The following is a 15474-nucleotide window of genomic DNA, read 5'->3' as shown; positions in this document are numbered from 1 at the left end:
ATTTTTACACTTTTTGAGTCACCAGCTCCTACTGAGCATGTGCAAGAATTTACAGACTATACGTATATGCATTTGTGATTGGCTGATTTCTATCACATGGTACAGGGGGAGTGGAAATATACCTAACTTTAAAATTTGTTAGAAAAAATCTACTACTCATTTGAAATTCAGAGTAAATGCTATTGTATTGTCTTGTTATCGTGCATTTGTTGATTATTCACTTTAACAGCTTTGCTGTGGTGCTCTTTGCCGCCTCCTGCTGGCCAGGAGTGATATTTCCAACAGTAATTGATGATGATCTGTGGACTCACCCTGTCAAGAAATAAATAAATTTATCAGGTAAACATAAATTTTGTTTTTCTTTCTCTGGACAAGAAGCCTAAGGGAAGATCTAAAGCTTCCAATTGTTTTCGTTCTTTTTGTCAGAATAAGGAACAGAAGGCTGACTCCTCTGCTCAGAAGCAAGGCACCTTTGGCCCAGTCTGGAGACCTAGTACTAATTGTAACAAGTCAAACCAGTCTAAGAAATCTATCCATACTACTAAGACTGCATGCAGATGTGGCCCCCGATCCAGAGGTTCTGGTAGGGTGCAGGTTATGGCTTTTTTTCAGGAGGCTTGGTTCCAGTATGTTCCTTATCTCTGGGTTCTAAATATTGTTTCCCAGGGTTATCGAATAGGATTCAGAACAAGGCCTCCCAGAGGAAGTTTTTTTCTGATGAATGTTCCAAGGAATCCTTTGAAGGCTTAAGCCGCCTTTCAGTCAGTTTCAGATCTGACAGCCATGGGAGTAATTGTGCCAGTTCCTTTTATTCACATATCTTCATTCTTTCAAAGAAGGAAGGTACTTTCAGACCAGTCCTGGATCTGAAATCTCTGAACCAGTTTTTAACAATTCCTTTTTTCAAAATGGAAACTTTTCAGACTATTCTGCCTCTTGTTCAGCAAGGGCATAGTTGCCAACTGTCCCGTTTTTGCTGGGACGGTCCCGGAATTTGGGACCCAGTCCCAGCCATTTAAATGTCCCGGCAATTCCCTGGGAAGCAGGCAGCTTGGTCTGGTCGGGGACTGTTTCTCTCTGTTGGTGCAAAATATCCAGGGCACCGGGGAGTTGCAAGTCTTTTTTATTTGTCTGGTGCCTGTGTTCTATTGTTCTGTAATATTTTCCTACCTACGTACGGCCACACCTACAATAAACTTGCCTTTTTTCCGCACTGTAATAGTTCATATTGTGACACTAATAATTTCAGCTGTGGCAATGGCACGCCCACTCCCACTGGTTGCCAGATACAGTAGTTATTAAGAATAAGAGGATTGACAGGTTAGAAAATGCTCCACTATTTTATTTGGGCATCAGATTACTTCATGTCTTAGGAATGTACGTCATTTAAAATGTCCTGCGTTTATTTTTATTATCGTGTGTTCGCTCTGTGTATGGAGACTGATAGCTATTTAAAAACGCTGCCTATTATATGAGGTTCAGGATTATTTGCTTTTCAATAAATCCTTGTCATCATTACGCAGTCTTCAGAAAGCTGTGGAATGAATGAATTGCCGACTTTAATGCTTGAAGGAGGAGCTCACATATAACTGATTTTCTGGAGGAGGTGAGTACAGCTGTACCTTACATGAGGGGGATAGTAAACCAAGGACACGTTATGTAATGCCACTGCGTGTTGCATATACTATGAGAAACTGTAGACCAGAGCTTTCCAAACTTTTCATGTGGTTGACACACTTTTTAGACCTACATCATTTCGCGACACAGTAATTCAGTTGTACTAGCAAACAGGAAGTTAAACTAACTTGTTTTAAGAGATACGGACACATACATGAATTATATAATAATGAAATGTATTTACAAGTAACAGTATGTATGTGCAAGAATTAAAAAAACAGTTTAATATCACCAATAACTACTTACTATTTTAATGGGATGTATGAGGTTGATGGGATGAACACAATTTCTGAATATTTGGTGGAATATTAGATAAAGACACTCACATTTCATCATCAAGCATTTCTAAAGCTTCCACTTCCTATCCATATATCAAGAGCAGGAACAGCAATGCACTACTGGGAGCTAGTTGCAAAAAAAACCCCACTGACTTCTGACTTCAGCTCAGCATTTAAGCTGCCGCCCCCATAGCTCGGTGAGTCCGATTGACTACTGCCCGCGCTGCAAACACATTGCTGTCCCACTCACTGACTACACGTGCAGTTACAAGCAAATTAAGGAGACTACACGTGCAGTCAGGAACCAATGTGCCGCCAATGGGAATAGTTTTAGTTCCCACTGAGCTGCACCAATAGGTTAAGATGATCTGTGTCCCCCTAGGTATCAATCACGTGTCAACCATGTGATATGCATAGCAGGCAGGTGGAAAGTCAGAAACCAAAAAAAAAAATTAAAAATAATTTGTGCTGAAGCAGGGACACACCTACACACTGCTGCCGACACACAGTTTGGAAAGCACTGCTGTAGACAAATGCTTTGTACTGTATTGTGCTTTTCCCTATGGGTATTCTAGAGATTTTCTTAAACTATTCCTAGAACGTGTGGAATGTATTTTATCTGAAAGGGAGGGCACAAGGAGATCAACTGCACAAAAATGTGCCCAATGTACATCATATGTTTTGTGTTCTTATGGATGATATTACAGTGTAGCTTTTTCTAATTGCTTATACAGCCCTGTGGTGTCCCCCCTGTTAAAAACAGTAAGATAAATATATCCTAAAATGTCTGTTAGTTAAAGTGTCAGTAAACCTCAAAAATAATGTTATATCATTCTGCACATAGTCAGACAAAGCAGGAGCGAGCTGCACTGTGTATAATGGCGCGGTCGGGCCGGGCTGTGACTATACAGCTGGCCCGATGCGCTGTGTGAAAAAAACAGACCCGCTCAGAAGAGCACAAAGAGCGGGTCTGAAAAACTGTAATTGTTTTAAAAAAATCAAAGGGAATATTATGTTTTATAAAGATAAGGCTAATATAATGTTATATAATTCTGCACTATGTGCAAAATTATATAACATTATTTTTGAGGTTTACTGTCCCTTTAAATATAAAATCTAAAAAAAAAAGAATAATCTTAGTATAAAACTGTCGATTTGGATACATAAAAAGAAAAATAGTGTAGCTTTCTAATAGCTTATACAGCCCTGCAGTGTTTTTCCCCCTGCTAAAAACAGTATGATAAATGTATCGTGAAAATGTCTATGTGGGTTAATTATAACCTCTAAAAAAAATTAAATCTTAGTATTAAACTGTCGATTTGGATACATAAAAATAAAGAGAGTACTGTGCTAGACATTGCTATGCCAGAGTACATCCCAATAATAACTTTTGTACAAAATCAGCATGAGCCAGAACTAACTAGTAATACCCTCTTCTGTCACTCACTTGCTCTATATTTAATCTAATTTAATCTTGTGTTTACATATTGGTACACATTGCACATTAGTTTTACTATTTCAAACAGGTTTGTTTTTGAGATAACAATGTTTATGATTTAGTGTTGAATTATTTTTCCTATTTTGCACTTTTCATTAAACAAAAGTTAATGTTCAAAACAATTGCTTTTAGTCATCATAACATATTTTTTTAAATTGTGCATAAATTTTCCTTTTGCTCCCATTTCTTTCATTAATTCCATTCCGTACATTCTCCTTCTATACTTTTTTAGTTTCAGATTTTAATATATATATATATATAATCTGCACCATAATAAATAGGTGGAGCTAAATTATGCTAATTATGTGAGTTTGGCAAAGTGGGCGGAACTTTAGGGCAGGGGGGGTGGTATAAAATTTCATGCAGGTAACTGATAGCTGCAAAGTGTCCCTGGGATTTTTTTTCAAATGTTGGCAACTATGCAAGGGCAGTTTATGTCCACAATAGATTTAAAAGATGCTTATCTTCATTTTCCAATCTTCAGGGAACATTACCAGTTTCTGAGGTTTTCTTTTATAGACAAGCATTTCTTTCATGTAATTAGCAAGAGTCCATGAGCTAGTGACGTATGGGATATACATTCCTACCAGGAGGGGCAAAGTTTCCCAAACCTCAAAATGCCTATAAATACCCTCACCACACCCACAAATCAGTTTTACAAACTTTGCCTCCCGTGGAGGTGGTGAAGTAAGTTTGTGCTAGATTCTTCGTTGATATGCGCTTCGCAGCAGGCTGGAGCCCGGTTTTCCTCTCAGTGTGCAGTGAATGTCAGAGGGATGTGAAGAGAGTATTGCCTATTTGAATTCAATGATCTCCTTCTACGGGGTCTATTTCATAGGTTCTCTGTTATCGGTCGTAGAGATTCATCTCTTACCTCCCTTTTCAGATCGACGATATACTCTTATATATACCATTACCTCTACTGATTCTCGTTTCAGTACTGGTTTGGCTTTCTACTACATGTAGATGAGTGTCCTGGGGTAAGTAAGTCTTATTTTTGTGACACTCTAAGCTATGGTTGGGCACTTCTATATAAAGTTCTAAATATATGTGTTTAAACATTTATTTGCCTTGATTCAGGATGTTCGATATTCCTTATTTCAGACAGTTAGTTTCATTATTTGGGATAATGCATATGAATAATCAATTTGACTTTTTTTCCCTGTGGGCTGTTAGGCTCGCGGGGGCTGAAAATGCTTCATCTTATTGCGTCATTCTTGGCGCTGACTTTTTTGGCGCAAAAATTTTCTTTGTCATTTCCGGCGTCATCCTTGTCGCCGGAAGTTGCGTCATTTTTTTGACGTTTTTGCGCTAAAAATGTCGGCGTCACTGGATGTGGCGTCATTTTTGGCGCCAAAAGCATTTAGGCACCAAATAATGTGGGCGTCTTTTTTGGCGCCAAAAAATATGGGCGTCATTTTTGTCTCCACATTATTTAAGTCTCATTGTTTATTTGCTTCTGGTTGCTAGAAGCTTGTTCATTGGCATTTTTTCCCATTCCTGAAACTGTCATTTAAGGAATTTGATCAATTTTGCTTTATATGTTGTTTTTTCTATTACATATTGCAAGATGTCTCAGATTGACCCTGAATCAGAAGCTACTTCTGGAAAATCGCTGCCTGATGCTGGATCTACCAAAGTTAAGTGTATTTGTTGTAAACTTGTGGTAACTGTTCCTCCGGCTGTTGTTTGTGATGAATGTCATGACAAACTTGCTAATGCAGATAATATTTCCTTTAGTAATGTTCCATTACCTGTTGCTGTTCCATCAACATCTAATACGCAGGGTGTTCCTGTTAACATAAGAGATTTTGTTTCTAAATCTATTAGGAAGGCTATGTCTGTTATTCCTCCTTCCAGTAAACGTAAAAGGTCTTTTAAAACTTCTCATTTTCCAGATGAATTTTTAAATGAACATCATCATTCTGATTCTGTTTCTGATAATGATTTTTCTGGTTCAGAGGATTCTGTTTCAGAGATTGATACTGATAAATCTTCATATTTATTTAAAATGGAATTTATTCGTTCTTTACTTAAAGAAGTCTTAATTGCATTAGAAATAGAGGAATCTGGTCCTCTTGATACTAAATCTAAACGTTTAAATACGGTTTTTAAACCTCCTGTAGTTATTCCGGAGGTTTTTCCCGTCCCTGATGCTATTTCTGAAGTAATTTCTAGGGAATGGAATAATCTGGGTAATTCATTTACTCCTTCTAAACAGTTTAAGAAATTATATCCTGTGCCATCTGACAGATTAGAGTTTTGGGACAAAATCCCTAAGGTTGATGGGGCTATCTCTACTCTTGCTAAACGTACTACTATTCCTACGGCAGATAGTACTTCCTTTAATGATCCTTTAGATAGGAAAATTGAATCCTTTCTAAGAAAAGCTTACTTATGTTCAGGTAATCTTCTTAGGCCTGCTATATCTTTGGCGGATGTTGCTGCAGCTTCAACTTTCTGGTTGGAGGCTTTAGCACAACAAGTAACAGATCATAATACTCATAGCATTGTTAATCTTCTTCAACATGCTAATAACTTTATTTGTGATGCCATCTTTGATATCATTAGGGTTGATGTCAGGTATATGTCTTTAGCTATTTTAGCTAGAAGAGCTTTATGGCTTAAAACTTGGAATGCTGATATGTCCTCTAAGTCAACTTTGCTTTCCCTTTCTTTCCAAGGTAATAAATTGTTTGGTTCACAGTTGGATTCTATTATTTCAGCTGTTACTGGGGGGAAAGGAACTTTTTTACCACAGGATAAAAAATCTAAAGGTAAATTTAGGTCTGCTAATCGTTTTCGTTCCTTTCGTCACAATAAGGAACAAAAGCCTGATCCTTCCCCTACAGGAACGGTATCAGTTTGGAAACCATCTCCAGTCTGGAATAAATCCAAACCTTTTAGAAAGCCAAAGCCAGCTCCCAAGTCCACATGAAGGTGCGGCCCTCATTCCAGCCCAGCTGGTAGGGGGCAGATTACGATTTTTCAAAGAAATTTAGATCAATTTGATTCACAATCTTTGGATTCAGAACATTGTTTCACAAGGGTACAGAATAGGCTTCAAGATAAGGCCTCCTGCAAGAAGATTTTTTCTTTCTCGTGTTCCAATAAATCCAGTGAATGCTCAAGCATTTCTGAAATGTGTTTCAGATCTAGAGTTGGCTGGAGTAATTGTGCCAGTTCCATTTCTGGAACAGGGTCTGGGGTTTTACTCAAATCTATTCATTGTACCAAAGAAGGAGGATTCCTTCAGACCAGTTCTGGATTTAAAAATATTGAATCGTTATGTAAGAATACCAACATTCAAAATGGTAACTATAAGGACTATTCTGCCTTTTGTTCAGCAAGGGCATTATATGTCCACAATAGATTTACAAGATGCATATCTGCATATTCCGATTCATCCAGATCACTATCAGTTTCTGAGATTCTCTTTTCTAGACAAGCATTACCAGTTTGTGGCTCTGCCGTTTGGCCTAGCAACAGCTCCAAGGATTTTTACAAAGGTTCTCGGTGCCCTACTATCTGTAATCAGAGAACAGGGTATTGTGGTATTTCCTTATTTGGACGATATCTTGGTACTTGCTCAGTCTTCACATTTAGCAGAATCTCATACGAATCGACTTGTATCGTTTCTTCAAGAACATGGTTGGAGGATCAATTTACCAAAGCGTTCATTGATTCCTCAGACAAGGGTAACCTTTTTAGGTTTCCAGATAGATTCAGTGTCCATGACTCTGTCGTTGACGGACAAGAGACGTCTAAAATTGGTTTCAGCTTATCAAAACCTTCAGTCTCAATCATTCCCTTCGGTAGCCTTATGCATGGAAATTCTAGGTCTTATGACTGCTGCATCGGACGCGATCCCCTTTGCTCGTTTTCACATGCGACCTCTTCAGCTCTGTATGCTGAACCAGTGGTGCAGGGATTATACAAAGATATCACAATTAATATCTTTAAAACCGAATGTACGACACTCTCTGACGTGGTGGACAGTCCACCATCGTTTAGTTCAGGGGGCTTCTTTTGTTCTTCCGACCTGGACTGTGATCTCAACAGATGCAAGTCTGACAGGTTGGGGAGCTGTATGGGGGTCTCTGACAGCGCAGGGGGTTTGGGAGTCTCAGGAGGCGAGATTACCAATCAACATTTTGGAACTCAGTGCGATTTTCAGAGCTCTTCAGTCGTGGCCTCTTCTAAAGAGAGAGTCGTTCATTTGTTTTCAGACGGACAATGTCACAACCGTGGCATATGTCAGTCATCAAGGAGGGACTCACAGTCCTCTGGCTATGAAAGAAGTATCTCGAATACTTGTATGGGCGGAATCCAGCTCCTGTCTAATTTCTGCGGTTCACATCCCAGGTATAGACAATTGGGAAGCGGATTATCTCAGTCGCCAAACATCACATCCGGGCGAATGGTCTCTTCACCCAGAAGTATTTCTTCAGATTGTTAAAATCTGGGGACTTCCAGAAATAGATCTGATGGCTTCTCATCTAAACAAGAAGCTTCCCAGGTATCTGTCCAGATCCAGGGATCCTCAGGCGGAAGCAGTGGAGGCATTGTCACTTCCTTGGAAGTATCATCCTGCCTATATCTTTCCGCCTCTAGTTCTTCTGCCAAGAGTGATTTCCAAGAATCTAAAGGAGCGTTCGTTTGTTCTGCTGGTGGCTCCAGCATGGCCTCACAGGTTTTGGAATGCGGATCTTGTTCGGATGGCTACTTGCCAACCGTGGACTCTTCCGTTAAGACCAGACCTTCTATCGCAAGGTCCTTTTTTCCATCAGGATCTCAAATCCTTAAATTTGAAGGTATGGAGATTGAACGCTTGATTCTCAGTCATAGAGGTTTCTCTGACTCCGTAATTAATACTATTTTACAGGCTTGTAAATCTGTGTCTAGGAAGATATATTATCGAGTCTGGAAGACTTACATTTCTTGATGTTCTTCTCATCATTTTTCTTGGCATTCTTTTAGAATTCCTAGAATTTTACAGTTTCTTCAGGATGGTTTGGATAAAGGTTTGTCTGCAAGTTCCTTGAAAGGACAAATCTCTGCTCTTTCTGTTCTTTTTCACAGAAAGATTGCTAATCTTCCTGATATTCATTGTTTTGTACAGGCTTTGGTTCGTATAAAACCTGTCATTAAGTCAATTTCTCCTCCTTGGAGTTTGAATTTGGTTCTGGGGGCTCTTCAAGCTCCTCCGTTTGAACCTATGCATTCGCTAGATATTAAATTACTTTCTTGGAAAGTTTTGTTTCTTTTGGCCATCTCTTCTGCTAGAAGAGTTTCTGAATTATCTGCTCTTTCTTGTGAGTCTCCTTTTCTGATTTTTCATCAGGATAAGGCGGTTTTGCGAACTTCATTTAAATTTTTACCTAAGGTTGTGAATTCTAACAACATTAGTAGAGAAATTGTGGTTCCTTCATTGTGTCCTAATCCTAAGAACGCTAAGGAAAGATTGTTGCATTCTTTGGATTTAGTTAGAGCTTTGAAATATTATGTTGAAGCTACTAAAGATTTCTGAAAGACTTCTAGTCTATTTGTTATCTTTTCTGGTTCTAGGAAAGGTCAGAAGGCCTCTGCCATTTCTTTGGCATCTTGGTTAAAGTCTTTGATTCATCATGCTTATGTTGAGTCGGGTAGAACTCCGCCTCAAAGGATTACAGCTCATTCGACTAGGTCAGTCTCTACTTCCTTGGCATTTAGGAATGAAGCTTCGGTTGATCAGATTTGCAAAGCAGCAACTTGGTCTTCTTTGCATACTTTTACTAAATTCTACCATTTTGATGTGTTTTCTTCTTCTGAAGCAGTCTTTGGTAGAAAAGTACTTCAGGCAGCTGTTTCAGTTTGATTCTTCTGCTTATAATTTCAGTTTTTTTCATTATAAGATTTAAACTTTGTTTGGGGTGTGGATTATTTTTCAGCGTAATTGGCTGTCTTTATTTTATCCCTCCCTCTCTAGTGACTCTTGTGTGGAAGATCCACATCTTGGGTATTCATTATCCCATACGTCACTAGCTCATGGACTCTTGCTAATTACATGAAAGAAAACATAATTTATGTAAGAACTTACCTGATAAATTCATTTCTTTCATATTAGCAAGAGTCCATGAGGCCCACCCTTTTTTGTGGTGATTTTGATTTTTTTGTATAAAGCACAATTATTCCAATTCCTTATTTTTATGCTTTCACACTTTTTTTCTTATCACCCCACTTCTTGGCTATTCATTAAACTGATTTGTGGGTGTGGTGAGGGGTGTATTTATAGGCATTTTGAGGTATGGGAAACTTTGCCCCTCCTGGTAGGAATGTATATCCCATACGTCACTAGCTCATGGACTCTTGCTAATATGAAAGAAATTAATTTATCAGGTAAGTTCTTACATAAATTATGTTTTTCAGTTTGTTGCTCTACCATTTGGTCTGGCTACAGCTCCAATAATTTTCCCAAAGGTTATGGGTTCCCTATTGTCTGTGATCCGATCTCAGGGTATTGGTTCAAGCTCCATATTTTCCTTTAGCAGAATCTCACACCAACAGACTGTTGTTGTTGTTTCTTCAACAACATGGTTGGGTGATCAATTTTCCAAAAAGTTCTTTGGTTCCTCAAACAAAAAGTAACCTTTTTGGGATTTCAAATAGGTTCAGTCTCCATGAGTCTTTCTCTAACAGATCAGAGAAGGTTAAAATTATCAGCTTGTCTGAAACTTCAGTCCCTCTCCTTTCCTTCTGTTGCTCTTTGTATGGAAATTCTTGGTCTCATGATTGCAGCTTTAGATGCAATTTCTTTTGTTTGATTTCACATGAGATCTTTTCAGCTTTGCAGTGATGCAAAGATCATACTCATATTTTTATGGATCTCAGTACAAGTCGGTCTATATCATCATTTCATTATTCAGGGGGATTTCTTTGCTTTGCTCGTCCTACCTGGACTGTGATCACTACAGATGCAAGTCTTTTAGATTGGGGAGCTGTTTCGGGGTCGAGTTGCCAATAAATATTCTGTAACTCTGTGCTGTTTTCAGGGCTCTTCAGACTTGGCCTCTGTTTAAAAGGGAGTCTCATCTCTGTTTCCAAATAGACAATGTCACATCAGTGGCGTATATCAACCATCAAGGGGGAACTCATAGTTCCCTAGCCATAAGGGAAGTGTCTTAGATTCTATCATGGGCAGAAACTCCTGTCTAGTCTCTGCGATTTCAAATTCCAGGATTGAACAACTGGGAAGCAGCCTGTAACTAGGAAGATTTATCATACAATTTAGAAGGCTTTTATTTCTTGGTGTATACATTATGGCTTTTCTTAGCATTCTTTTAGAATTCCTAACATTTTTAAAGTTTTTACAGGATGGTCTGGATAAGGGCCTATCTGCCAGTTCTCTGAAGGGGCAGATTTCTGCTCTTTCAGTTTTGTTTCATAGGAAGATTGCTAATCTTCCTGATATTCATGGTTTTGTTCAGGCTTTGGCCCGTATTAAACCTGTAAACAAGCCAATTTATTTTCCTTGGAATCTTAGTGTTAAAGGTTTTGCAGGCTCCTCCCTTTGAACCTATGCATAAGGTATATGTTAAACTGCTTTCAAGGAAGATTTTATTCCTTTTAGCTATCTCTTCTGCTAGAAGAGTTTCAGAGTTATCTGTTCTTTCCTTTGACCCTCCTTATCTTATTTTTCAACAGAATAAGGCAGTGTTACAGATTAAATTTATCTTTTTGACTAAAGATGTTTCTTCAGACAATATCAGCAGAGAGATTGTTGTTCCTTCTTTATGTCCTAATAATGCCTCAGAGAGATTTTTGGATAATTTGGATGTTGTTCAAACATTAAAATATTATATTGCTGCTACTAAGGACTTTAGACAGACTTCTAGTTTGTTTATTCACTTTTCTGGTACTAGAAAAGGACATAAAGTTTTGGCTGTTTCTTTGGAGGCAGGTTAGCCTACACCGCAGTGGATTACTGCTCATTGTACTAGGTCAATTGACACTTCTTGGGGTTTCTAGAATCAAGGCTGGATTGGCTTGCCGGGATACCAGGAGATTTCCCAGTGAGCTGCAGCAGCTGGGGCTGGTAAGCTACAAATAAAAGGAGGGTGATTTATAGATGCAATTGGGTTGTTGGGTGCCTATATAACAACAAATTGGCACTTTTGTTTAATACAAACTAATATATTTTAATTCTTAAAAAAATATTGGGAGAAGGAATATCCCAGTAATCCCCTTTGAGAAAAATGGAGCTTGCGAATTCCAAATTTATCAGGCTGCTTTTTATTCCCTGTGTAGAATGAGACTATGGTTGACTAAATTTGCAAGGCAGCTACTTTGTCGTCCTTGCATACTTTTATTAAATTCTATAATTTTCTTCTTCAGAGGCAGTCTTTGGTAGGAAGGTCCTTCAGGCAGTCCTTCAGGCAGTTGTCTCAGCTTCACTTATTGTTGCCTGATTGATTATTTTAAGTGTATTAAAATAAAATAAAAGATTTATGCCTTTTTTGGGTTTCAGTGGGGTTGTGGATTTAGTTTGTCAGTGAAAAAAAAGATGTTTCTTAATCCATACTTTTATGTTATTACTCTTGGACTCCACATCTTGGGTATTAGTTCCCAGGTGTAATAGATTGTGGACTCTTACCTCCTGTATGAAAGAAAACATAATTTATGTTTACCTGATTCATTTCTTTAATGGTAGTGAGAGTCCTCGAGACCCCACCCTATGTTTTTTAGAGTTAGTTTTTTTTCTTGAGCATATCTTTTTTCCCTGCTCCTTTTTTTTTTTTTTTTTTGCTCATTCCTTTTTCGTACCTCAATTTGCTTGGCTATAAGTTAGAATGAGGTACCTGTGTGGTGGGGCTTTATAGAGCTCTTGGGGTTTGGGAATCTTTGCCTTTTCCTAATGGTAAGGAAGAGTAATTCCCAGGCATAATGGATCATGGACTCTCACCACCATGAAATAAATTAATTTATCAGGTATGCATCAATTATGTTTTTTTAAGTTGTGTAAAAAAGAGTGAGCTGTATATACTTTCCAAATCTACAAGAAATGTATTCATTTGGAGTAAATAGGTAATAAATTCAGAACTATTAAAGGCAGGAGCATGATTGATGTAGAAATAGCAGGAGGAGGAGTATGGCTTTTATAGGACTAGTAGAGGCAGGATCAAAACTGGGCTAGGGCCAGTGTAGGACTAGCTGGTGGGGTTGTATGCATCAAACTCTGTTCCTGGTGCTTGTATACAAATTCACTACATGCATAAATGCTCCTGGTCATAGTTATTTGAGCAGCTTTATACAACACCTTCAATATGTTAAATTCTTTCTTATTTTAGGGGACTTCAGGCCCTGATCCAACAACTGTTTATGTTGACATGCGAGCTCTGCGACATGACAGGTAAACAATTTCCTCTTTTCCTTTCCTCTTCTTATTTCCATTTTTGTTCCTTTTGTTCCTTTTCTGATCCAACATGTTTCCTCCAGGGTGCGTTTGGTGGAGAGAGGGTCCCCGCACAGCCTCCCACTCATGGAATCTGGCAAGGTAACGGTACACTTGCTGTAGGCCTCGAAGTCCATAGCCAGGACTTATGAAATATGAGTTGACATATTACCACTTTTCTTCTTAAATGGAAAGAGTCCACAGCTGCATTCATTACTTTTGGGAAATAAGAACCTGACCACCAGGAGGAGGAAAAGACACCCCAGCCTTTCTGAAATACTCCCCTCACTTCTCTTATCCCCCAGTCATTCTTTGCCTTTGGTCCCAGGGGGTTGGCAGAGAAGTGTCCGGAGATGCAATAAGAGTCTTTCCGCGAAACCATCCTGACTCATGTTAACAGCTCCTCAAGCAATCAGCGTTGTCAAACTTCGCTCCGCTGCCTGCTTTCTTCTCTCAAGTCCATGGCGGAGGGGATGCTACTATCTGTCACACTTGAAGGGCCGCGTTCCTGTTCCACGGCGTAGATTCTGGTAAGATTGTTTCATTTTCTTTCTTCGTGAATGTACTGTACTACAGATGTTTTCCCGAGAGGCTACCACCTTGCGGGACTAACTTATCATAAGGGTCTCAGTGAGTCTCCTTTTAGTATCTTGGAATCAAGGGTTAATATCTCCAGAGAGGGGTTATTGAACAGGGGGATTTTTAATCATGTTTGTTATGTGATTCAATCTGCTTATGTGTAGTGTTAAATGGACTCATGGCTTGGAACATAAGGGCCTTTGGAAGTGACGCGACCTTATGGTTGGGCGTGCTTTTTTTGTACTATACTTTTTACCTTCTGGCCTGGCGTGATTACGTTCCATCCTTCATTTCTGCATTCATGACCATGTGGCGATGGAGAAATTCTAGTTCACAGGGGTCTGGTTCATAGGAGGTGGTGAATGCCTCAGCCATTGTGGGTGTCAGGTGCCGTTTTGTTTTGTCTTAAAATAGTCCATATTGGCATATTCTCTATCCAGTTATGGAGGATTCTGATGCTGTGAGACTGTTCAAATTTCAGACTCGGTTATGGAGGATTCTGATACTGTTCTAATTTCAGATTCAGATTCTTCGTCCGGGGAAGAATCCAGATTGGCCTCGTTGACACATGTTAATCAGTTATGTTCAGTGTGCTGTATTAAAGCGCCTTGTTCCTCGGGCTCAGGGAATCAAGGTCAGCTGAGTCATCTGCCTCTGGGGGTCCTGTCTTCCAAGAGGCGAGTTCCCTACCGCTCCATACTTCTACACATGCTGGTAACCCAGATTATGATTATTCCTCCACGCAGGGCGGCTTGTCTCCCCCCCCCCCCCCGGAGGTTCGTCTGCAGAGTCTAGACGTTTATGCGAGATTGTGCTCATGCCCTATTGTCCTGGATCTACCGCCTTGGGGAGGGCCTGTACAGTTCCCTGCGGGTGTAACTGTCCCTGAGTGTTGTGCCTTTCCTTACAGAGTTGCGCGCCTTTGCGTCTTACTCAGACATGTTTTTCAGTTATTAAATGATCCTATCCTTATCGGATACGGGAATTTTCAGTCTGCTTTGAATGGTGCACCTCAATAGACATGTGGGGATGATGTTCTTTTTGAGATCATTCACAGTTTTTTGGAAGATTAGGGCTCCGTTTGGCTGGTCCTGCGGTAGGCCTGTTTTGTTATTGGGCATTAACCTACAAGTTGCCTTATATTTTCTTTTTATCCGATTAGGATGTCTTTTAATTTGTTTATTACTTTCCTTCGGGAAACTTAAAATGGGATCGATACTCTCTGTTACTTCTGAGGAATATTTTTTGGGGACAAGCTAGTCCTATGTTTGTCTGTTTTCCCTTCTTCCCCTCTGAGGGTCCCGGGTTACAGACTAGTTCTGTTGGGTTCGGTTCTGTCTTCTGGCTGTTCAGATACGTGGCGCTGTTCTGATTGGTTGGTCGGTTGAGGCCCTGAGTGCTCATGTTATCATTTGTTTTACATTCAACTAAGCATTCTAGAGGACCTGTGGGTCTGCAAGGCAGGAAGGATTGTCCTTATAGCCTTCAATTTGGATGACTGGGTCAGTGGAACTTCCGCTGCGTCACTCTCTCTTGCATCTGGTATTGTCGGACCCTAAAGTTCCTCCCCCACGTGGTGGAGAGTTGGAGGGCTTAGCGCCTTCTTACAGCCGAGTGGTTTGGTCTTTTTCTTTTGAGGTTCTGGCATTGTCCTTTTTGGACTTGGTCCTCAGCAGCTAGTAGTTTGAAGGGTAGTGCAGCTGCCTTGCAGAATGTAACCAGCTGCAGCTATTGCACATTGACTGTGTACAGTCTAGCTGTTTTTCTGATACTTTTTGGGGTCTCCATGTTGGTCTCCTTTTAGGGGCCTGGGAGATGTTTGTTCCCTGTTAGGGACACTGTTAGGGATACTGGGCGTGGTCTCCTTGGGCTTGCTTAGGGTTCCTCCTGGAGCTGGGGATTGTTCGCGCCCCTTTCTCCCAGTGATCATCTGCTTGTACGGAGGTGATGTGGAGACCAGCCTTTGCTCGAGTGGTTTTGACCTTAAGGTATCCCCTTGCCTTATTGTCCTG

At 39.8% G+C, this 15474-nt stretch overlaps 1 protein-coding gene across 1 annotated transcript in view; it reads left to right on the top strand.

Annotated features, from left to right (window-relative positions):
• Positions 1-15474, top strand: part of DIP2A (disco interacting protein 2 homolog A) — a 311461-nt gene that overhangs the window by 270410 nt on the left and 25577 nt on the right. Inside the window, exons 33-34 of the mRNA XM_053698887.1 lie at positions 12780-12841; positions 12928-12985. Of these exons, the coding sequence (XP_053554862.1) occupies positions 12780-12841; positions 12928-12985 (120 nt within the window). The remainder of the gene's footprint in view (positions 1-12779; positions 12842-12927; positions 12986-15474) is intronic.

The sequence above is a fragment of the Bombina bombina genome, chromosome 1 (assembly GCF_027579735.1).
Source record: "Bombina bombina isolate aBomBom1 chromosome 1, aBomBom1.pri, whole genome shotgun sequence".
Taxonomy (NCBI): Eukaryota; Metazoa; Chordata; class Amphibia; order Anura; family Bombinatoridae; genus Bombina; species Bombina bombina.
This window is presented reverse-complemented; position numbering and strand designations above follow the sequence as displayed.